Source organism: Myotis yumanensis, unplaced genomic scaffold (genome assembly GCF_028538775.1).
Source record: "Myotis yumanensis isolate MYYU_CA2020_CCGP unplaced genomic scaffold, mMyoYum1.0.hap1 SCAF_3, whole genome shotgun sequence".
In the NCBI taxonomy this organism is placed as follows: domain Eukaryota; kingdom Metazoa; phylum Chordata; class Mammalia; order Chiroptera; family Vespertilionidae; genus Myotis; species Myotis yumanensis.
Window position 1 is genome coordinate 133,633,525 of NW_027223754.1, and position 26,076 is coordinate 133,659,600.

Below are 26,076 nucleotides of genomic sequence, written 5' to 3' on the forward strand. Positions count from 1 at the left end.
TTATTATAACCTGCTGATCTTTCCTCACATTTTTCTGATTGTCTTGCCTTTCCATTTGAATATGTATTTTCTCAGGCAAAGGCATTACAATTCAACAGACCTGGGTTAGATTCAAGCTCAAACTTACACTAATTCTATGACTGGTAAAAATGCTCTCACCCTCTACCTCCTCTGTCCAATAGAAAAAATTTTGGTTTTGAAGTATTACTGTGAGATTTAATGAGATCATGTGTGTAAAGCATCAAAACTTGTGTCGATATAAGTGTAGGTGCTCAACTAATGTAAGCATATAATTACAATATAAATAATAATAATATTTCCAATTTTTATATTCTTTTAAATGATGAATCCTTCATATAATAAGGTGGGATATAAATATATATTTGATGGATCTATAATTGATTTCATTTTATTCAACATAGCACATAGAATAAAACCTATTGATCTTTTATAAGTACTTTGGCACTCCCTTGGGCAAATAACAATTTGTCTGTGACTTGATTTCTTAATATGTAAGACATGAATAACAATAACACTTTCCTCACAATATTATCAAGATTAAATAATCGAATATACACAAAATATTTAACAGTTGTCTAGCTCTATTTATTCAGTAAGATAATTTTATTCATCAAAAGTACATAAAGAGTGCTACATTTTTAGTATTTTATTTCAAAACATTCTTATTTTACCATCTTATGTTGATTTAAAACTTAAATTAATTCAAATTTCAAAGGGATAATAATAAAGAAAAACATAGTAATTCTGGGCGGGGGAAAAAATCACTTAATTTTGATAGTCCCTGGAAATACCACTGTGAACAAGACACTATTCTTACCCTCAAAAACTACATAATCAAGTAAAAAAAGCTTAGACATAAGGATATTGCAACGAGTACAGCTTTGACATCTTTTCTTGCATTGTAAGTCAGGTTTATACATTTAAATTGATTCCTCTGATATCATCAATAGCATGTCTGTCCTTTTTTTTTAGTCTTTATAGCTCCCAGTATGACTTGCCCAGTATCTGGGAAATAGGTTTTAATACATCTTAATAAAATATTTAAAGAAACTCATAAGTAAACTGAGTTTCTAGTATGCATGTGGCACTGTACTTGAAACTTTATCTTCATTGTCTCATTTAAACAACATAATTTTATTTAGACATTAGAATATACTAAAAATCATTTCCTTCCCTGTGGAATCCCATTTTAGTTTCTATAATCCTGACCTTAGCTCATTGATTTATCATCACTAACTTCATACTGAAAATCTGGTTATTATCAATTTTCTTTATGTGCCAAAAACAATAGTGTTATAAAATAAGTTTTATGTTAAGACTGAAAGAATAACTATATTTCATTATCTTATAGGAAATAATATTTACTAATTTAAATTTGCCTTCCCAAATATAAATATGCACTTAAATGACTATAGTACCCTACACACACAATCATACACATAATCAAAGTCAAATGTATTTAGTGACTTTTATCTAACTTATTTCTGATTTTATTAACAGTTATTTATTGAACATCTACCATATACCAGGCAGGGTATTAGGTTCTGGGTATTCAATGTGGAACAAATAGAGTCTTGGCATCAAGGACATTACTATTTAAATGAGTTTTATCATCATTTTGTGGATGTAAGAAAGTAAGATTTGATAAAATTCTTATAAATTTGTTGGAAATCACTGAGGCAATCAAAACATATCATTAATAAGCTTCGTTTTACCACAGTTTTGTATATACTATTCCCCTTTCATACTTCCCCCTTAACATTTATTAGTTGCCTTATCATTTTACAACCTAATCTCTTTGCTATAACCTATGAACTGCTTAATTCATATTTAAAAAATTAGCCTGTCTTATTTTCTAGCAGGCTTGATTCTTGGCTATAACTAAATGTTACCAACACAGTCTCAAGCTATTTTCTTTATTGAAATAAAATCACTAACTATTGGAATGCTTAGCATGTACTTAACACTGTACTAGGTGTTACAAATAGATGCAAAATGATACTTATCCCTACTTGTGGCTCTACATTTATAACTAAACTAGAGGCCGGGTGCACAAAAATTTGTGCACTCGGGGGGCGGGGGGAGGGGGGTCCCCCAGCCCGGCCTGTGCCCTCTTGCAGTCTGGGATCCCTCGGGAGATAACGACCTGCTGGCTTAGGCCTGCTCCCGGGTGGCAGAGGGCAGGCCCAATCCCTAGGTGCAGCCCCTGGTCAGGCTCAGAGCAGGGCCGATTGGGGAGTCGGGGCGCCGCCCCATCATGCACAGAGCAGGGCGGATCAGGAGGTTGCGATGCCACCCTCAGTCACACTCAGGGTAGAGCCAATTGGGGGGTTGGGGCACCGCCCCCTGTCACACTCAAGGCAGGGTCGATGGGGAGATTGCGGCGCCACCCCCTGTCACGCACAGAGCAGGGCCGATCAGGGAATTGAGGAGCTCCCCCCTGTCACTCACAGAGTAGGGCCGATAGGGGAGTTGGGGCACCACCGCCTGTCACACACAGAGCAGGGCGGATCAGGGGGTGCTGCACCCTGTCACACTCAGGGCAGGGCCAATGGGGAGGTTATGGCTCTACCCTGTCACACACAGAGCAAGGCCCGTGGAGGGGGGTTGGGACACCACCCTCTATCACCCACAGAGCAGGGCCAATCAGGGGGTTGGGGCGCCACCACTGTCACACTCAGGGCAGGGCCGATGGAGAGGTCATGGCTCTACCCTGTCACACACAGAGCAGGGCCGATCAGGGGGTTGGTGTGCTGCACCTTGTCAAACACAGAGCCACAGGGAAATCAGGGGATTGGGGAGCTCCCCCCATCAGGCACAGAGCAGGGCTGATCAGGGGGTTGGGGCATGTTCCCCTGTCATGAACAGAGCAGGGCGAATAGGGCGGTTGTGGCCCCGCCCCCTGTCACACACAGAGCCGCAGGATGATCAGGGGGTTTGGGCGCTGCCCCCTGTCACGCTGATCCCGGTGCCGGGAGGCATATTACCCTTTTACTATATAGGATAGAGGCCTGGTGCATGGGTGGGGGCTGGCTGGTTTGCCCTGAAGGGTGTCCTGGATCAGGGTGGGGATCCCCACTGGGGTGCCTGGCCAGTCTGGGTGAGGGGCTGAGGGCTGTTTTCCGGAAGCGAGTGACTGAAGCTTCCAACCGCTCCTTGTTTTCTTTTTTTTTTTTTTATTCTGGGCCAGCTTTAGCTCTGAGGCCTCACTGCTGAAAACATCGATACAAAGTTTTGGTCCGCTGCCTTTCAGTCCGGCTGGTTTCTGGTGTTTTGTTTAGCTTCTTATTTGCAACATAGTACATAGTTGCTTAGAGTTGCAGCTAAGAGACCGGCAAGTGAGGTGGGGAACGTTGGAGTCCGCAGCAAGCAAGCCTCATGCTCGCTTCAGTGCCTGGCTGCCGGCTGCCATCTTGGCTGACAGTTAATTTGCATATACTCACTGATTAGCCAATGAAAAGGGTAGCGGTCGTATGCTAATTACCATGTTTCTCTTTTATTAGTGTAGACTAGAGGCCCGATGCACAAAATTCGTGCAAGAGTATGCCTCCCTTCCCCTGGCTCCCGGCAACGGCTTCCTTCTGGCACCTGGGACCCGGGCTTCTCTCTGGCCCCCAGCTTCATCCAGAAGGATGTCCGGAATGACATTGGTCTAATTAGCATATTACCCTTTTATTCTTATAGATTAACTTTGTTTGCTCCAGCCTGCTCTTTCTTTTCTCTAATTATAAAATTCAAAATGCATAAGCATGATAAATGTTGGAAAACATTATGTCTTCAGCCTTATGTCCATAGCCCTTAAGCTTCTTACTATCTGTTCTTCACCAAAATCCCTATGCCCAGGACTCATCCTCTCTGAGGAGTGGTCCATGTCAAAGCCAGTCACTCACTCTCTTTCCCCACTTGGCTCATCTCATTCTTGCTACCAATTAAACTCACTACCTTTAGGTTATTGACCCTCATCTATACTAAGAAAAGGGTAATATGCTAATTAGACTGGGAGACCTTACAAGAGACCTTCCAGATGTCCTTCTGGACAAAGCCATGGCGGCGGGGCTCAGGCAGAGGCTGGCAGGGGGAGGGGGGGGAGGAGGGGAAGTTGGGGGCAAGCAGGCTGGCAGGGGAGGGCAATTGGGGGTGATCAGGCTGGCAGGGGGGGAGGCTATCAGGCCAGCAGGCAGAGTGGTTAGGGGTGATCAGGCAGGCAGGCGAGCAGTTAGGAGCCAGCAGTCCCGGATTGCAAGAGGGATGTCTGACTGCCAGTTTAAGCCCAATCCCCCAGGATGTCTGACTGCCGGTATAGGCCCGATCTCTGGAGGATTGGGCCTAAACCGGCAGTTGGACATCCCCTGGGGGGGTCTCAGATTGGAGAGGGTGCAGGCAGAGCTGTGGGACACCCCCCATGTATGAATTTCATGCACCTGGCCACTAGTGTATTCAATAAACCAGCAACTCTCACCTTGCACATAATGTGTTTGACTACAGTACCAAACCAGGGGTGGGCAAACTTTTTGACTCGAGGGCCACAATGGGTTCTTAAACTGGACCGGAGGGCCGGAACAAAAGCATGGATGGAGTGTCTGTGTGAACTAATATAAATTCAAAGTAAACATCATTACATAAAAGGGTACGGTCTTTTTTTTTTTTAGTTTTATTCATTTCAAATGGGCCAGATCCGGCCCGCGGCCCATAGTTTGCCCACAGCTGGTACCAAACTCTGAAGTTCCCTAGGTATCTGTTAGTTTCCAGGGCAGATCACCACATGCTGAAATTCTGTGCATAAGGCAACAGTAAAAACAAAAACACAAACATATAAAAGCCCACAAAACAAGACAAGTCATAACTGGTTTGTGCTTATGTCCATCATGAGGGAAATATCAACAACTTACTAGGAATAACAATAATCAGAACCCAAACCCAAATTGAGTAAAAACAATCATGGTAACTTCTCACAATTTTGTATTTTCTCCTGTGGCTTCCCGTCAATTTCCCTGGCCCTGCCCCTCCTCCTCCTGCTTCTACTCTTTGAAGCAAATGGGCTCATTTATCACAATAGAAGTCATCAATACTGAGTCTCCCCTGATGGCTGCCCACACTGTGTGTTTCCTCAGCCCCTTGCTTCTTCATTAATCAGTGTTCTCAGTGGGATTATTACTCTACCTGCAACTTTCTTTAAATAATTGACCCCATGCCTTTTGCCCTATTCTCACTCTCATCATCAATCAAATATTATTGTCTCATATATCCCTTGGCTAATAAATATATGTAAAAGATATAAAAAGGAAATATTATTAAGTGCTTGCTAAGAGCAACTTGCTCTAAGGTTTTTCTTAGCAGAAAGTTGAATCAAAGCTTCCATACTCCATGCATTTATGCTTCACCTCCTTGAAAACTGTGGCTGTGTTAGATTTAGGATGTAACTGGTTCCATTTAATTAAAGGTTCCTATTCTCTGAAGTCCCACCTGCCACCCTCCCTACCCCCACAGAGCTGGTTAGTCTCCAGTAGTTTTAAGGAAAATGTTGCCCTCTGGTGGCTTAAACATTTCAAGTTGTCCATGTAAGATATAGCTCCATTTATATTTGAAAAGTATTAGTACATTTTTAAGTTCCATCAGAATTTAAATATTTAAAATATTATTTTAAGTTTTTAGTGAGTAGAATTTTTAAATTATGGTCATTATTTTTGTCATAGTCAAATAAATAAATAGCATATCACAGACTAATTAAATTTTAAAACTGAAAAAGTACTAGAAAATGCTGTAGTCTATAAAGAAGAAGACCCAATAACAGTGTTAAATAATTTGCTCACAGATACAAAATTACATAAGTGCTATATCATCAATCTCGTAGAATTTTAAAGCATCATAATGGAGAAGGGCCCACTGATACTCTTTTTCTCTGTTAATCTTACTTTGAATATTTCTATGATGTGTATCTGTTGTGAGGGGGGAGTAGAGAAACAGAATGAGGAGAATTTATGGTTATCGTTAAGTTTTACATTTTAGAACTCAATTTTTAAAAAGCCTTTTATTTCATCAATCTAATAGTATTTTGGTAAGACAAAAGCTTAACAGGTAGATACAGAACCTCACACAGTAATAAGAATGCAATTGGTTTTATAATCATGTAATTAGAGTAAAAATCCCAATAAAAATTACACAACTGCCATTTTGGATTTTTACCTACAGGCCATGCTTAATGACCACTATTAAAATGTTAAATTTAAGATGTAGTTGTTAACTTGGATGTCTAATTGTACTTTTTTGTTTGTTACCCTACCATGCCCCCTTGTGACAGATAAAAAGAGGTTTAATTTTTGCCTGATAATAATTATGTCTAATCTTTGGCCATTAAAGCAATTATTTTGATGTATAAGCCTATATTCTTTATTAAACTTTTGCTAAAACATATTATTTACTATGCTCAACCTAAAAAACAATTGCTCAGTTATAAGAATTAGTAAGAAAAATCTATATATATCCAGAGACTGAGTCTAACAGAATAAACTTTTCCTTAGCTTCAATATCAGAAACCATGCAAATATTTTTTAAAATAAATATTGAGCATAAATTAGTAATTGTTTAACATTGGTTGAATCAGTTCTTAAGCCACTTCTGATATTTGAACTTGCCACAGGAGTTTCAGAAACTTTTATTATTATCAAAATAGCTAATTTTATAGTACTAAAAATATGGTTGAAATTAATTTTAAAATTTTAAAACTGACAAACTTTTAGTACATAACAAAAATACTAGTTATCTCAAAAATAAAAAATTAAGATATCACCAATATAACATCAGAAAAGGAAAGTTGAACATTTGTGAATATAAAAATGAATTACCAGTACATTATCAATGGCTAGTAAGTACTATGCCAATACATATCAGTTATTCCTTGAAAACTAACAGTATTTTGACTATTTTTATTTGTTTTTCTTTTCATTAAATATATATTATATATGCTACTTAGAATTATACTATTGAACTAATAATAAATAGTAATACATAGAAAAATAATAAAGATAAAATTAACCTTTTGAATGCTTCTTTGTATGCTTAAGTCTATGATTTCATAAGTAAATATTTATAAACTTATGAGTAAATGCAAATATATATGCAATTTGCAAGTTATAGATATAAAGTCATAATAACCTGCTATTTCTCTCCCTGCCACCTATTAACTATTCCACATATTAAGTAATTGTGCTAACATGATTAAAGTTATCCAAAGAACAACAAATTATTTAAATAGCTTGATAAGTGGGATTGAAGAAAAGATGCTTTTCTATAACTAATGTGGATTTTATTTTCCCAAGTTCTACATAATTATGAAAGATACATATCATTGTGCTTCTTTTCCAAATTATCAAGTTCATAGCTAATGTGAACAGTTCATGGGCCTGATGAATTTACATAAATAGTACATTGACTAAACATGCAATTTAAAAACACACAAAGGAATAAGCACGTGAAGCAGATGCTCTTTAAAATCAACTTCTGCCAAAATAAACCTGCTCAGTAATAAATTACAGAATAATTTTTTTAGTGCACAATAGATAAAAGAATCAATAGCAAAGTAGATAAGAAATAGAAAAAAGTAAAAATAACATTTAAGAGCATACCAAATAATTTACTGTAATAACAATTTTATTATTGGAATTATTACCTCAGAAATACTCATATTTGCATTTCATTTCTTCTCTTATTAAATACAATTTGGTAAAAATATTTTAAAAGAATGTATATTCCACGTCAAACACACAGTTATTATTCATAGAGCATTGAATACCCACCTAATTTTTTCCTTAATTTCTTCGATTTCATTTTCTGTGCTCTCTTCAGCATTTGCTGAGCAGTAGAAATATCCTTAAAGCCCCTATTAAGAGATTAAAATTAATAAAGACAAAACAAATATCCAGGCAATATTTATATAAACATATACATATAAACATACATATCTGAATTATATTGTCTTAAAGCAAATTTGAATTTCCATTTAAGAATGTGAAATTTAACAGATACATAGTTTCTTCAAAACTAATAAAGGTATTTTTGAAATCTTGAAAAATATCTGCCTTGGACATTTAAGAGTCTTTCAATTTTATAAATCTTTAATATTTTAGTGTAAAGTAGACCACATACCATTCTTCTGAAATTTTTTCCTCTTTTTCAGATTTTAGCAAACTCTTTCTGCTGGTCTTTGATTCAGGTGCCTGGGATAAAGTGCTACTTTCTGATCTGGCAATAGAAAAAACACACACAACTGAATCAACACAAGTATATCAGCACTTTTTTAAACTACAAGCTATTTATGTTGCCTCAAACTTGAAAATAAAATCCATTTAAGTTACAGAAAAGCTTTATCTTGAAAAGCAATAAATGTCTGCCATTAATTTAAAATGTTTACATTGCAATTACTTGAAGCATATTTCAATCGTTTTGTGGAAAGAAATGCAGCACCAGAATTTTTATTCTAATCTTTATCTCAACCTATATAGTAGTATTTAAAAGTTTACTTGTTTACAACAATTACATTATTTTACTGACACAAGTTTTGTAGTTTCTTGAATGAATCTACTACCTTACATATTTTTATTACCTTGAAAACTCTATAAAATAACTGTTCGTTAACACTAAATGTTGCTCCATCTTCTAAACAAGTAAAGTTCCTCCTATTTTCATTATTTTCCTACTTTTGCAAAGAATGTAATATTCTTCTTAAGTATGTCATTCGTGGTTCAATCCAAGAAGTGATTTGGCTTACCTGCCATTGAACTGTGTGTGTTCCGATGAAAACAAATTTTCTTTCTCATTACATAGCCATGCTTGAGCTGGACGACTCGGTAAATTAAGTGAAGTATCATCATTGTTTAAGGTTCCAGAAAACTTATCAGGAAAAAAAATTACATAAGTATAAAATAAATTGAAAAATTCTGGCATTCATATTGTATTATTTTACATGTAGCAGAGAGCAAGTAGCCTCCTAAGGAAAATGTATAAAAATTTATCATTATAATAAAATGAAATTTATGTAATAAAGATATAAGTATTCTTTGTTGTAGTGATGAGGAATACTCTTTTTGGTATAGCTTGCATATACAAAATGATTAATTGCAAAGATCTTTAAAAATCTCAGGAAACAAAAACTTCAAAGATTACCAAATAAATAACAGATATTGCAGTACATTGACCTCTGACTGAGAATCTTCAGCTGTTGCCCTGTTAATGCATATTTTTATATTTTAAAAGTGCTTTCAACTAGTGATTTTAGTCTACTGCCAAATATGCAGCTGAACTGCATCATTTTTTTTTTTTTTTGCTACTGTGAAATAAAGTGTTGAAAGAAATCCAAAATAAAGAAAAAAATTAGGAGCAAATGAAAGAAAGGCTACATGAATAATTACATCTGGGGATGAGGAGGAAGTCAGAGGCTTCTAAAAGTAATTGTGTTTTTCAAGTCAATAAATTGTATTATTAATCACTGCGAAACAGCACAACCCTAAGAAATGAGCACAGATCGAGCACTAAGAGGTTTCCATGACATGTTACCTTTGGCCAGTGCAGCTGGTTTGGTAGAAGCTGTGTTTGTGAAGGGAAGCAGGCGGGATCTAAAGCTCGCCATTCTTTCTCTAAGGCAGCCTGCACGAATAATAGCATGAATGTACATCGCTTAGCTTGCATAACTTTTACAAAGAATTTCTAAGTTGTCTTATATACTACTAAAGTTAAGAAAACATATCAGAATTTTTATTTACAGGAAAATTTGCTACTTGTTATTGTGAGATGTGATGCATCTGCTTAATGCAATCATTCTAAAAAATGGGATAAGATTTTTTTTTTTATCCCCAGTGGAATAAAGTGAGAACTCGAGTACTCAAGTGCTCTAACAGTGAGAGGTGCAGACTGCTCAGTGTATTTAACCGTTTGATAACTATGACTCTGAGACAATGCTAGATGTAACGGAGGGAAATAATCTATTAGTTATTTATAATATAAATTATAATATCTTCCATTAAACCTCACTATTGAAAATGTATAGTAGTTTAACTCATTAGTATCCATTTTTCTATAAACACTATAAGATAGCTTTTATTTAATATTTTTCCAAAATTTCCCAAATTTTTTGAATAGGTAGAAAAATATTTTTATGGCAATATAAGAAACACAGTTCTTAATATTGTATTCTCTCATTTAAGTATTTGAAGTAAAAAAGATAAATTTAAATTTTGAAAGCTCCCATTTTAAATCCCTTTACTCTTTGCCTTAGAATATCTTTACTTCATTTATGTAATTTACAAATTTATTTATCTTTCTATAATGAGACTATACTAGTTATGCTAGTTTGTATAACTTCGGACATAATTACCCAAATTTTATTTGCTTGGATGATCTAATCTGATTTAGAATAAACTTCCGTGGCTCTACAATGTTTTTAGAATCTTTATTTAAAAAAAAGATGATCAGAATACCAATAAACTTGTTTCTTAAAGGTTCTAAAATGATTAAACATATTTATGATTTAAAAACTAGCATCATTATGTTCTGGGGAGATGGGAGTGCAATTTTCAATTTATACTTTTGCAAAATTCTTGACCATTGCTTGAAAGACCATTGGGAAGGCAACACTAAGATATCCTAACTACAGGCTAGCATTGCAATGAAAGACTTTCACTTACATAGCATTTAGTCTTAGGAAGCCTAATCAAATTTATATTATTTGAATATCTATGCAAATAGGACACCTTTGATGAGTGTTAAACAGATACGTTGTCCAATTCCATCAAGGCAGAGATCACTGACATATATATCACAGTTTGATCCTAGTTAGATCTGGTTTAAGAATGCTATTTGATGCAAAGGTGCAAACAGGTTTCTGGGCTCAGATTTTTAAATTATTTCTTTTGTATGACAAATAAAGGCAAATCCAGATATAGCTCAGGAAAGATCAAGACCTACAGCATATCAGCTACGATCAAATTAGTGTTCTTAGTCTGGTGAGAACAGAGAAGATGTGAAGATGTAGAGACAATATTATAAAAGGCAATGTTCCAGAGGATTCTGGGAAGATGGTGGAGTAGGAAGCACCAGGAACCTGTCTCCCAATTGATGTAACTATGTTGGGATTCTGGAGTCTTTGGAAGGCTTGTGACTTCCAGGGGAAAATTGGATGGTAAACTGAAGTTAATTTCGGTCAATTTCAGCCCTCACCACAGTAAGAGCTATCTATCTTCCATCCCCAACCCTGAGGCAGGCAGCTGCTCATGTGTTTCTGAAGCAGCTTGCACACAGCATGTAGGAGTCAGGGTAGACAATGAGGACTTTGTCCTCCAAATATTGGGGATCTGTTCTCTAATGGTTGATTATTGCTTCTGACCACAGAGGTGCAAAGAGCTTTTGTTGTTGCACCTGCTCTATTGTTGCAAGCCTTGCCCTGCCAGCTAAATGATTTCCAGGGGATTTCCAGGGCTGGTGTCCCCCCGCCTCTTCATTTTTCCCCCTTTTCCTCTTTTGGGAGCCAGATATTAAAGGCTAGGAAATTCGTTAAAATTTTTCTAGAAGATGAAAGCATTAATATAAAATGTTAAAGAAATTTTTAGTAATTATGTAATCATAATCAAATAATGTTACCAAGACTAATGATTTATATGAGTTCAAACATTAATATCAAGTCTATTTGGCAGTACCTAGAATGTTGAGGGGAAAATATCTCAAAATGTCAGGGAAGAATTGGCCAATATTATAAACATACTACTGTTTTAAAAATGTATATCAATAGATCATGATCACCACTGGATACTTATACAAATGCCAGTTATGGCTTAAGAAAACCTTCTGTTCAGATATTTTATAGCTCACAACTGAGGATCTGGAAAGGTTTCTGGTTACCAAAATACTATTAACAAATTTATATATTGAAAATGAACTTGAATTTAGATAAATTTGTAACTCTATTTTCACAATTGAGCATTTGATCAGATATACGTATACTATGTGGCTTTTGATCAGGGAAGGAATCATTATTCTATAATCCAACTTTGAGAGACTAGACTATAAGGCTATCAGAAAGAGGAGCTGCAAGAAATACACATGTTTATTTGTATATTAATATACAATTTTTTCATGCAATCCAGTGCAGTCACTAAGATCAAACTTGTCCTAAGTATCAGGTCAGTTAGAGTTAAACAAGTCCTAAAAATTCTAAAAGCCATGATTTTATTTTTTCCCTACTCCCTTCATGACCCGCCACCCTGCCCCAACACTTCCCTCTTCTTCTGTCCAAGTTGACACTTGCTATCCCCCCAAAAATTATTTCTAATATTTCATGATAACTTCTGTTACATCTCAAAATCCTTAGTTTGGAAACTTAGCTAATTCTGAATCCTAAATCTCATTTTCTAAACCCTCTCCATCATCAATGGAAAAGCTTATATTATTGGAGATTTCTGTTATATATTCCATGGGTGCCTCTTTTCACTAATCCAAATATGTCACTTTTCTTTTGCCTTTTCCTTTGCCTATACTTTGGGTTTTGTTTGTTTGTTTATTGTCTCTCAATGTACTATAATATGTAGTACTCCCTAGAGTAAAGTTGAGATAGGGATCCAAACATGAACTCCAGAGCTAAAAGTTGCCTCATATAATGCATGTTATATCCTCCTCGAACATTATCCCTGCACTTTTATTGAATGTGACTTTGGTCTTAGACAAATAAACAAAACAAACACACACAACAACAACAAAACAAATCCAAATTTGTTGTGGTTTTTGTTTTTGTATTTATGATATATTAGCTTTCCTCTTCTTCTCTGTGTTTAGGTACTCATAAGAGGATTGGTTGTTTAAATTTAAAGACAACTTTATTTGTTCTTTATATGTTGGCTTCTAAAGAGCATATGTAAAAGAGAAAATTAAACTCTGTTAAGTTAAGTCAACAACTAAAATTTACTTTATAACTTAAAGAGTGCAAAAAGAAGTGCCAATGTAGACCACTATGTCACATCAGACCTAATACACCTATTATTTTAGATATTTATAATGTTGTTATTTACATCTCATGACAAAGTGGCAACATTTTCAACAAAAGGAGATTTAGACCTAGGTTCATGAAGACATCTGCTAAAATAATTCATTTTATAAGGTGATACATTGAGTACTCAAGGACTAAGAAAATGTCTTACTCATCAATGTTTCAGAGGATCATTATGAGTAGTATGTAGTCGGTGCTCAATGTTGGGAGACAATTCTTCATGGGTCTCCCACATTTCTGCATGTCTTATTACAGATTTTTTTCCTCCAAGACTGTATTTTCAAAAATCTTTGTATAGCTAACAGGCTGGGAGGATAAGAGATATCTTATCTTTCACCGTACCTTAGAGGAACCTAACTTACTTAGTGTTACCCAGACTCATGGGGTGTTTGGCACATTGATTCAACGGATGGATTTGGGCATGGTTCATAGTAGAGAACAGAGCTAAAGTTCTCTCTTAGGTAGGATCTTTTATAATGTTGATTTTGCTTCTATATAGACTAGAAATTGACCTGTTACATGTTTTACTTTTCCATCCCTAAGTGCCATAGGGGATTATCCCAATAAGGGAAAATTGCAGGCAGAGAAGTGCTAGTGTGATAAACTCTTATGACTTGTCACCTATGCAACCACCAATGGGTCTGGATTTAGTGTGAGCATCTCTAGCTTCGATGCCCAAAGCTTTCACTATATAAATGAGATCCTGTAGGTTGTATGTGAATTATATATCAATTTTTAAAAATCCTGTTTCAATGGTCCTGATTATGGTGAGTATTATCACACACATTTGTATTCAGGGGCTAGCTGATAGATCTGAAAAAAAATTCTGGGGCCTGAATTCTGAAGCCTGTTTATCAGTAGGTTCTGGGGACTCGCCTATGTGGGAAAATGTACAATGCTCAGTCTCTCCAGTAGCCAAGGAAAAACTCCTGTCTATTCAGCTCTTTACCACAAAAAAGGAGGCACAACATCAATCATATCAGACCCTTTCAGTAACGCAGATAATAGAAGTCTCTGTGAATGGTGATTTGGCTATTTGGAACCTCTCTCCTCCAACTGGAAGCATCCTTGTGGTTTGGGGTTTGTGGCCCTTCTCATCCAGATGCCAGGCATATTTATATTGAAATCAGCTATTGCCATCCTACTTGACTATTTTAGAAACTAAATGATTGACCCATTGAGGCCTTGTGACTGTCTGGCTTGATGTTCTCAGTTTGAGAAGTCAGGTTCAATCACCAACAGGTATGAAAGCCCCAAAAGCCACACTTGTTAGAATGGCTCAGTGGCATCTCAGCTTTACATGAAAAAGTGGAAGTCATACCTCTCAGGAAAACTTTGTCCCCACTTCATGACCTAATCTGAAGCTGCTGGCTTGGAGGGACCTTGATTCACTCAGGTTCCCCTAATGCTTTGGCCTGGTTCAGGGATGGTTCAGCTAGGCTGGAACTCAACTTAATCTTGAGCTGCAGCCAGTGGCCTCAGAGTTTGGTCTGCCATGTGGAAAACTATAGACTCGCTGACTAAAGACACTCTGTTTGGGGCCCACACACCAGGGAAACAAATCACAGCTGCACCTGATTACCAAACAGAACCATTCTGATTCCTCATGTGGATGTCCGTGGTAAGGCTCATTCTCCATGAGACCAGTAGAATCATATCACTAATTGGGCCTGATTCTGTTTCTGAGGCGAGCCTTCCGGTGCTTGCCATACCTGTGACTTCTGCAAAACTTACTTACTTGTTTTACGGTGGCGGAGGTCCCATTCCATGGGTCCTTGTCTCTGCCTGCTCTTGGAAAATTGACCACACACATCACACCTTCAACAACTTACCTTTGTTTATACCTTTTCAGATGATCTATTAGCTGATTTTGGCCATATAACTGTGACCCTTGAAACTTGTCTTCATAATTTCTCAATTTTCTAGACCATTGCAGTCTGACAGTTGTGTGTGTTTTATTACAAAATCCACTCAACAAGGAGCTAATAGTGGGACTCTACCCACTCACACCTCCTTTTGTCCATGCAATTTAATAAAGTAGTTTGATCAGTTAACTGGGGATCAGCAAGGATTAACCATTACAGCTACTTCCTAAGTAATAATTAGGAAAAATGCATGGCAGGTTTTGACAGCTCAGGATTCTATCCTGGTCACTCTTGTGCAAAATGCTTAGTTATTTTTCCCCAATAGCAAGTCTCAGGCCAGCATTATTGACATATCTTCATGGTGAGGTCTGGCCAAAGGGCGCTTAGGATAAGTTACATGGTTAAGTTTTATAAAAATGCACCCTTTCCTCTAGTTCCCCACCCTGCCAGATGGAAGGTCTAACTGTAGTGGAGAATGATTAGAAAAAGGATACAATTATAGCTAAATGAAGTGAAAACTGAAATTTTGAGGAGATAGATGGAAAACAACCTCTCAGAACCACTGAAGGGAATACCTTATATTCTGAGAGGTATAGGGAAGGGAGAGAAATTAACAAACTTTTTCCTTCAGAACTATCCCAGAAGCCTTTATCCACAAGAAAAATGTTCCTAAATTGCTGCAAGCACCTTAAATTTAACCTATTGCCGGGTCTGCCATCCCTTTTCAGGAGGTTGTGGAACACAACTTGGTCATCATTTCCCTGAAGTTTGCTGGTTAGTCTATCATGACAACAGGCGACAGCCTGACAGCAGGAATAGAGTGAAAATCCTGCAGCTCCCATGTAGATAATCTCTGAATTTTTTCTCCACCCCATTCTCAGTCGTCCCATGGACTGGACACATGCCACCTGGAAGGTGTCCTGCTCACAAATTACCTTCGAATGTTTCAGGAAACAACACCATGGCCATGGAAAGTATTTAAGTCAGCCTCAACTCACTGGCCAGGGTTGTTTTAGATGGCAGAACTGCATGAAACTTCTTCATCAAAAGCCTAGAGGGAGTCTGTAATATCTGATACTAGCAGCTGTGCCTGGATTAAAGCCTCAATCTAGGGGGAAGGTAAATACAGAAACTTAAAGGTAAAACCACCTGGGCTATTAATAGTAACCTTAATTAATTGCATAATGAGGATAACCAAATGGTTTTAGTCCTAGCCCCTGTCAGATTATTTAGAGTGGCCACAAAGGTGCATACTTATGGGAAACTTTGCCATGTAGAATAAAGGGGTAGATATTGTTAGGAGACAATTTTCCACTGGGCTCTGACAATTATGCATGATTTACGGCAGCTTTTGTTCTGGACCGTCTTTTCAAAGATGTTAATAGAGCTAACAGATTTGAAAGATGGAGATAGTCTTTTAGTGTTTCCTTCTGGGGAAGTCAACATTAATTGTTTGATATAATAAAGATACTGACATTCTCAGGAGCCTAAGATGATCAACATCACTAATAATCAGAGAAATTCAAATTAAAACCACAATGAGATATCATCTCACACCTGTCACAATGGCTATCATGAATAAGTCAACAAACAACAAGTGATGGTGAGGATATGGAGAAGGGAACCCTAGTACACTGCTGGTGGGAATGCAGAGTGGTGCAACCACTATGGAAAAAAGTATGAAGGTTCCTCAAAGAATTAAAAATGGAACTTCCATTTGACCCAGAGATCCCACTTCTGGGAATATATCCTAAATACCATGAAACACCATTCAGAAAGGATATATCACCCCTATATTCATAGCAGCATTATTTACAATAGCTAAGATTTGGAAACAGCCCAAGTGCCTATCAGGAGATGAGTGGATAAAAAGCTGTGGTACATCTACACAATGGAATACTAGGCTGCTGTAAAAGAGAAGGGTCTCTTACCCTTTGAGACAGTGTGGATGGACCTGCTAAGTGAAATACGCAGATCAGAGAAAGAAATATAGCATGATCTCACTTATTTGTGGAATCTGATGAAAAAAATTAATTGACCAACAAAATAAAACCCTAGGCAATGAAGGCGTGGAACAAACTGACATATCTTGGCGGTGAGGGGAGGTAGGGAACGAGAAGAGATAGACCAAAGAACTTATATATTTATATTCATAGCCCATGGACACAGACAATAGTGTGATGAAAGCCTGGGGCGGGGAGGCAGTGCTGGGTGAATGGGGGACAAAAGGGAGATAGAGGATATCTGTAATACTGTGAACAATAAAAATATATATATTTAAAAATAAATACAAATAATACATTATGTATAAATTAGTTTATTCTAGAATACAAGGATTAATGTTTGAAAAATCAATGGTATATGCATAAAAAGTATTTGATAAAATCCAAATCATATATAAAATCATCATGATCATGATAAACATATTAACCTCTTGGAAAGGTAAGAAGATGCTACAGAAGGTAACTTCCTTAATCAAATTCAAGAACCTATATTAACAAATACTTTACTTAATGGTGGTATGTTGAAAGCTTTCACCTTGATTTGAGGAGCTAAAAAAAGATGTCTGCTCATATTCAACAATTTACTGGAGGTAGTAGTCAGGACAAGGCAAGAAAAATAAACTCAAGGCATAAGAATTAGAAAAAAAAAGAAATAAAATTGTCATTCTTCTGAGATGACTTATTGTGTATACAGAATATTCAAAAGACTTGAGAGATAAACTACCAAAATTAATAAGTGATTTCAACAAAGTGGCAAAATACAAGGTTAATATGCAAAAATAAATATAATATCAGAAAACATCAACTACCTAGGAAAAAAAAATCTAACCAAAAATGTACAAGACCACTACAAGAGCATTGTGCACAAAAACCTTAACTGGCCTAAATATATGGTGGAATATTCTGTGTTCATGGATTTCAAAATGTAATATTCTAAAAGATATCAGGTCTCCCACATTGGTTTATAGATTTACTGTATCCTAAGACAAAAATCCTATTTTTTTTGTGTGTGCAAATTCACAGGATGATTCCAAAATTTGTACAGAAATGAAAAGGGTCAATAGAGCAGTAGTAGCACTTTCTTGAAGAGAAAGAACAAAATTGGAACTTTTTATAAGACTAAATATCAAAACTTATTATAAAGTATATAGTAATTAATGATGTAAGGATAAACAATATAACAATGAGAAAAATTAAGAGAATCCCCACACACATTTACCTGAGTTTAAAGAAAGCTTCTACTGCAATCCATTCTGAAAAGTATGGTCTGTATAACAAATGGTTTTAAGTCAATGAGATAACCAAATGTGTGTGTATGGGAGGGAGGGGATCTCGACCCTTTTCTCACACTACTCACAAAAATTACTTCCAGATGAATCATAGACTTAAATTTTGAAAGTTAAGATCATAAAGTTTCTATAATATGATCTGGGAGTAGGCAAAGATTTCTTATATGTTAAAAAACTTTTGTTTTTAACTTAAAACTAGAAACAGTCTTTTCATCAAAATGAACCATAAGAGAATAAAAAATAAGCTTCAGAATTTAGAAGGGATATTTGCAAAGAAAAGGAGAGTAGTATTCAGAATATATAAAGAACTTCTACAAGTCAGTAAGAAAAAAGTGTACAACCTAACTGTAAAATACCCAAACTCTTGATCATATCACAAATGTGGATAACTAAATGGCCAGGGAGCATATGAAAAGGTACTCAACATTATTAATTATGAGAAAATTTCAAATTAAAACAATAAGATACCATGACAAAACTTACTGGAATAGGGGGAAAAGTCATGAAAATATAAACTGTTGGTGAGGATAAGGCTAGTCTAAAATTCTCATATTCTGCTTATAGAGCTACAAATTAATACAATCACTTTGGAATAATGTTAGGCACTATCTACTAAACATGGGTAAAGACTATGATCCAGAAATTATATTCCTAAAAGAAATGTGAATATATATATATATATATATATATATATATATATATCAAAAATATGTAAAAGAATGTTCATAGCACCTTCAGCCATAATAGGTAATACTAGAAATAATTCAACAATAACTAATCTTTCAATAGTAGAATAGAGTTTTGGAAAGTGGTATATTCAAATAATGGATTACAAGTGGTATATTCAAAAGAGTGAAATTTATACAGCTGTATTCAACCACATAGATGACTCTCACAGACATAATACCATGTGAAAGAAGAGCACATACGGTACGGTTCCAGTTATAGAAAGTTCAAAAATAGGCAAAACTAATCTATGGTAAAGGAGGTATGAATACTACAAAGGCATGAGGAAGTCTTTTGGGCATGTCCATATGTTCTTTATCTTAATCCAACTGGTGGTTATACCGGTGTTAACTATCTAGAGAGGAGGGAACAGAATGAGCAAAACTAAGGATGTAAAAGGCAAGTGCTATTGAGAGTAAAAGTGTACTCAACTTTGTTGGAACGTACGGAAGGCACAGAGGAGAAGTGGTGAGTATGTCTGTACAGCTTGCTACCTTTTTGTGGAGTACATGAATAACAATTTAAGGAGGTTATTCATTTTTCTAGGGAACAAAGAATTATTAAAGGTTTTTTTAAAGAGGGTATATATAAGTTCATAGTTATATTTAATAAGGAATAATTGATACAATGTGTAAATCTGGTTGAAGAGTAACCCAGAACTCTTGTCAATATTCTATAACCATGTTCACATACTGTAGGGTAAATTAAGATGTAAAGAAATTAGAAGAATACTTTTTCAAGTGTTATTTTTAAAAACGATAACAGTGTTCAGAGGTTATAAACTTTAGAAACTAGTTTAGCTCCAAAATAGTATACTAAAAATATTGTACGATCAGTATTTCTATGTTATAGTTGTTACTTACTTCATCAAATTTAAAATCCTCTAAATCTATTTCTTCATATTCTTCTTCAGACTCTTCATTCTTAATAGCCTCTAGAGCGGTTGTCAGTTTCTTTCGCAAAAGAAAGCCCTTCCAAACCGCCTAAACAAAAATTTAAAGCATGTTATACAAGGTTATAGATCAAACTCCAAACCAGATTCTCCGTATTATCCCATTAGGAAGATAAAACATCTTAGACCTTAGTTTAATGGCTCAGTAATCTGTTTTTTGAACTTTATGTGACACTTAAAACTGCAAGATAAATTAAACAACTGCATGTGTCTAAAGTTTTGAATCTCAGGAGACTTTCCTTGTGGTCAGCAGAAAAGAATCTTTAAAACTCCCTCAACTGCACATGTAGGTCAACCAATCAATTATCTGATAATTCCTCCAGGACCCATTCTAAACTAAGAAGAAAGAGATACGAAGGAAAACTAATTTTGCTAATTTTTAAATGATTATATATAAAATGAACTAACACATATTTAGGAAAATGTCACCATACATAAATGGCCATATTAGAGAAATAGTATCCTGGACCATAACAATTAACTAATTCTTCCTTAAAATAAACTAAGCATAAAAGTAATAGAACTAAAACCATTTAGATTCCCCAATAACCTTGGAGTAGGGTAAACTTCCCTAACTGTAACTCTAAGATCACTGCAGCTTTTTATTTAAAAATGAGTATCTTTATATACTGCTAGGAAGTATGCTCTCAGATATATTATATATTATAGATATAAATATAAAGAACAAGGTAGACAGAGTGGGATGTTTTTGTCTCTTCCTATTTGAAATATTTTTCACAGATAAATGCATGTTACCATTTATCTATGAAAGACTGTATATAAATATATAATAAATGTATCTAAATATATATTTAAATATATGCATAAATAGTATAAATATATGTTTAATAATTGTATGTAAATATATATTTAAATATACCTATATATTTAAATATACATGTATATGTGGTTTCTAATATTTAAAAAGTAAAAGTATATATTATAAAATAGTTATAAAAATATTAACTTATAGAGGCAGAAAACAGGGTGGAAGTTACAGCAATAGAAGCCAGACTTTTGTGACTATACCTTGCTTAGATTTGACTTTGGAACTGTGTGCATACTTAGGATAATTGTAAAACAAATAAATATGAAAAAAGAAATTCCTAAAAAATATGAAAATATGTTTCACACTGCAGGTATAACCACACAGAAGTTATTTAAAGTGACTTTAAAATAGATTTATTTAATTATATCCCTAGTAATATATACTCAAAAGACACATTTAACTATCAAAGATACTTTAAATATGTTTTCCATAAGGGTAATGATAATGATATATTGATATCGTTATTCTGAAAAATACATATATTGAGAAGTGGAATTTACAAACAGACAACACCATATATAACAGCAGAAGTCACTCACAAACTCAGCAGCAACCAGCCTAAGCAGCCAAAACACAACCTCTACAATTAGCCAAGACTTGGTCAATGACTGATATTATAAAATAATTAGCAGTTTTTAGGTTAGTAATACACTGCAGTTAAATTTAAACTAATAGATCTTATAGAAATTTATATTTATATATTTACAAAAGGAATGATAAGATCTGATTTTTTTTTTTTTTTCAAATAATCTAGTGATGAGGCGGGAGAGGTGGCTTGGTTATAAAAGAGTTGGCTATAGAAGATAGCAAGGTCAGGTACCGACATAGAGAAAAGAGGGTATAAAGGAAATTGTTTAATCCAGGTCTTCAATGACAAAGATTCATTCACTGTGGCTCACAATGGATCCAGCCTAACTCATTAGGGAAAGAACATTTACAAAGCTCCAGACTATAATACATAACATGTGTTTTTCTGGTGTGAGACATATAGATATCTTCTTCATGAGTCTGCATCAGGAATTCAAGCCCCAGACATCTCTATTTAGTTTATGAAAAATAATGGTAATATAAGTATGGAATAAGTAATATTTAGGTTCTTCTTATTTGTTTCTGTCAAGGTCTCAATTTTTCAAGTAATCCATCTACGATTGATTCATTTTTATTTCACACATTCAAGTCAATTCCCTGCCTGGACAACTATATCTAGTCTAACTGTGCTATGGCTTCTTATTATTCCAGTAATATGAAATTCTACGTTGTTTTTATTTTCACTGCCCATTATACCAAGAATTCCATTCTCTTACATATTTACACTGAGCATTAAATATTTCTCAAAGTGTATCTTACATACTAGTATTTTGTTAGAATAGGCTAAGTGCTATAATAAAAATACATAGTAGCTCAGAAAAAAAGTTATTTCTTGACCATATAACAAACACTGAGAGAATATACAACACAATGGGACACCACTTTAGCATAGAGCAGTGGTTCTCAACCTTCTGGCCCTTTAAATACAGTTCCTCATGTTGTGACCCAACCATAAAATTATTTTCATTGCTACTTCATAACTGTAATGTTGCTACTGTTATGAATTGTAATGTAAATATCTGATACGCAGGATGGTCTTAGGCGACCCCTGTGAAAGGGTCATTCGGCCGCCAAAGGGGTCGCGACCCACAGGTTGAGAACCGCTGGCATAGAGTGATTCAGATATCCAGGCTTTGCAGACTACAGTCTCAACAGCCAGCTTCCAAATATACAAAAGACAGCTTCCAAAGATACCTCAGAGGCTGTCTTCATTTCAGCCAACAAGAAAGGGAAAAGAATATGGAGGAATGTCTGTGGGAGGTGTTATGGGCCAGGCGTGGAAGTGGTAGAAATATCTTTCACTCATGTTCTATTGACTGGAAAGGGGCCATACTAAAGCGTAAAGGAAACTGGCTGTATGCTAGGAAGAAGAGGAGAAGGGGAGTTTTGGTAAGCAGAGAGTGGTCAGCACATCATTCAGGAAATCTTCATTTTGCTCTAAAGCCCAGGATGTTTCTACTGTACCATGCTCTGCTCTCCAGGATGATTAGGCAGCCTAGAATTTATATTTTAAGGTGAATGGTTTTCAAAACTAGATGATTGTACTCGAGAGAAAATAGAGTTGAGATGACTTTAATGATTTTAAGTACCATGATATACAACAAAAGAGACATGTTCTAAATTACAAAGAAAGGCTAAATTTTGCTTACTTTTGTAAGTAAAAGAAGCTTGGACAATTCACAACAAGGAAGAGCAGAGGACGCCTGGAGAATAGTAGGAACAAGGATCTGGGCTGGAGAGGGACATACGACCACCAGGCTGAGAGGGTGAGGAGGAAGATGCACTGCACCAAAGCCATGTCCCTTGGGGACAGACATAACATCCCACTGTAGAATGAAAGTCCACAGGGCTGCTGGCAGCCAGGGAATCTAGATCTAAGACCAGAGCTGCTAAAGGCTGCGTTCAGAAAGGCGGCCTGAAAAGTGGCTGGAGCAGCACCGTGCTGGCTGGAGAGAAACCAGAGGTTTCATGGTTGTTTTGCCTTTCTTTTGTCTTTGCTTTTATTCACTAAATCCAGTTCATAGGACTTTTCAACTGCAAATACTCACCTGAGACTTCCAGGCAGGGAGAACAGCACAGATTTGCAGATCCTAAGGAGAGGCTGTGGAGGGAAGCAGGGTAGGGAGATATGGCCAGGATCCTGCATTGGAACATTCTTAACCTTGCAAACCTAAGCAGCTATTTTTCTCCTGAAAAGCCAGCCCCTCCCAGTAGCCTCAAGCCAGGTAATACATCCTGCCACACCCTGCCTGCATTTTGAGCTACAAAGGAAAGAAAGGATCTGAAGAGCCTCAAAGGGCCTTCAGTGACTAGGTTGGAAGAGGGGCCTGTCCACCCCACTATTCTGGGAACCAGACTGATAAAAACTCCAGGTTGCCAGCCAACCCCACTGGTATCCATACAAGGATCTCTGACCAACCAAGGCCAGAATAATATTTTGGGCCACTTGCAGAGGAATAGCTTTGAGTCAGGGAAGAAACACCTCATTCCCAGAAAGCCAAACAGCACCACCCCCACCTAAAGCCCTGTCATAAACAGATGCTTGAATGATTAAGAATGACAGTTGGCCTACAGGAAAAGCAGGCAGATTGGTCCTGCCTGCTTGCAGCCAAGGCCTGTGGAGACAGACACAAACAGAGGGGTGGTGGATCGCCTGGAACTTCAACATGGTACTAAACACCAAAAACAGTGCTTGACAGTGGTCAGCACCTAAGTACCTAACAGGAAGCCCAGAACTGGCAGACAGAACAGAAGAGTGGGGTCCTAAACCAGCTCTCATGGGGCATTAAAACTCAGATGAAACAAATGACACATCACTTTTTTTATCTTTTATTTAAAAATATTTTTAATATTATCTTTTCTTTATTCTATTTTTATTTTTTGTTATTTCATTTTATTTTTTTATTATTTTTTGCATGTTTTTCTTCTTCAGCTTTTTTCATCCTGTTTTTTTCTCCTGTCCCTGCTTTAGTTTTTCTCTTTCCTTTCTTTTTACCCCTTGTTAAAAATTGATCTTTATCTGATTTATTGATGTATTATTACTATGTAGTCTCTGTTGGTATAGTCATATGTCTAATTTCCTCTTCCATACTCCTACTCCATGCTTTCTTGATAACTCTCAGCAAAGTGGGAATAGAGGGATCATATCTTAACATAATAAAAGCCTTATATGACAAACCTACAGCCACCATCATACTCAATGGGCAAAAACTAAAACTATTTCCCCTAAGAACAGGAACAAGACAGGGATAGCCACTTTCCCCACTCCTGTTCAACATAGTACTGGAAGTGCTAGCCATAGCCATCAGACAAGAAGAAGAAATAAAAGGCATCCAAATTGGAAAAGCAAAAGTAAAACTGTCACTATTCGCAGATGACATGATATTGTACATTGAAAACTCTAAAGATTCCATCAAAAAACTACTAGATTTAATAAATGAATTTGGCAATGTAGCAGGATACAAAATTAGCACCCAGAAATCTATGGCTTTTTTATATACCAATAATGAACTCACAGAAAGAGAAACAACAAAAATACTCCCCTTAACCATTGCACCAAAAAAATTAAGATACCTAGGTGTAGGGAGCGGCTATAGGGTTAAACCTCAGACTGACTTGTTGGCAAAGCCACAAACAAGTCCCAGCTTAGGGGGCACAGCCCTCTTAGCATAATTAAGCTTGACCTTATGACACTCCCTAGATCTTATCTGGGTAGCTAATGGGCTGTGGGAGATGCAGCAAGTGCTGCCAAAACAAGTGAAATTCACAAGAACACTGTAACTATGGTGACCACTACCTTGTTTACCTCTGGCTATAAAATAAAGGCTCAGCTTGCTGTCTGGATCTCTTTCTCTGTGGCCTCAGCCAGGCACAGGAGATCCACCTAGACCCAACTTATTCTCTTTGTCTGTCTTCTACATCCTTCATCGCACCCCCCTCCCATCAGGCTCACTGAACCCTTGGCTATGCTGGCAAGGCACACCTAAGAATAAACTTGATTAAGGTGTACTTGGAAAACTACAGAACATTAAAAAAAGAGAGACGGAGGAAGACATAAACAAATGGAAGAATATACTGTGTTCATGGATTGGTAGAAACAACATCATTAAAATGTCCATACTACACAAAGGAACCTATAGATTCAATGCAATCCCCATTAAAATACCAATGGCATATTTCACAGACCTAGAAAAAAATTCATATGGAACAAAAAAAGACCCCGAATAGCCTCAGTAATCTTGAGAAAGAAGAACAAAGTTAGAGCGATCACAATACCAGATATCAAGCTATATTACAAAGCCACTGTTCTCACAACTGCCTGGTATTGGCACAAGAACAGACACATAGAGCAATGGAACCAAACAGAGAACCAGAAATTGACCCAAGCCATTATGCTCAATAAATATTTGACAAAGGAGCCAAGAACATACAATGGTGTTCTTTAATAAATGGTGATGGGAAAATTGGACAGATACATGCAAAAAAATGAAACTAGACCATCAACTTACACCATACACAAAATGAACTCAAAGTGGATAGAGGACATAAATGTAAGATGGAAACCATAAAAATCCTAGAAGAATCCATAGGCAGCAAAATATCAGACATATGTCATAGTAATATCTTTACCGATACAGCTCCTAGGGAAATGGAAACTAAGGAGAAAATAAACAAATGGGACTATATCAAAATAAAAAGCTTCTGCACAGCAAAAGAAAACATCAACAAAAGAATAAGAAAGACCACTACATGGGAGAACATATTTGCCAATGTTAT

The 26,076-nt window shown here is 36.1% G+C and overlaps 1 protein-coding gene across 9 annotated transcripts in view; it reads right to left on the reverse strand.

Annotated features, from left to right (window-relative positions):
* LRRIQ1 (leucine rich repeats and IQ motif containing 1) overlaps nucleotides 1-26,076 on the reverse strand; it is a 243,591-nt gene that overhangs the window by 119,077 nt on the left and 98,438 nt on the right. For 8 of the 9 annotated variants that reach the window (XM_070409621.1, XM_070409624.1, XM_070409618.1 and 5 more), the window contains exons 18-22: nucleotides 19,795-19,914; nucleotides 9,571-9,660; nucleotides 8,786-8,907; nucleotides 8,164-8,259; nucleotides 7,815-7,897 (exon numbers count right to left, since the gene is read on the reverse strand). In XM_070409621.1, coding sequence (XP_070265722.1) covers nucleotides 7,815-7,897; nucleotides 8,164-8,259; nucleotides 8,786-8,907; nucleotides 9,571-9,660; nucleotides 19,795-19,914 — 511 coding nt within the window. The remainder of the gene's footprint in view (nucleotides 1-7,814; nucleotides 7,898-8,163; nucleotides 8,260-8,785; nucleotides 8,908-9,570; nucleotides 9,661-19,794; nucleotides 19,915-26,076) is intronic. The other variant, XM_070409622.1, reaches the window with a different exon arrangement.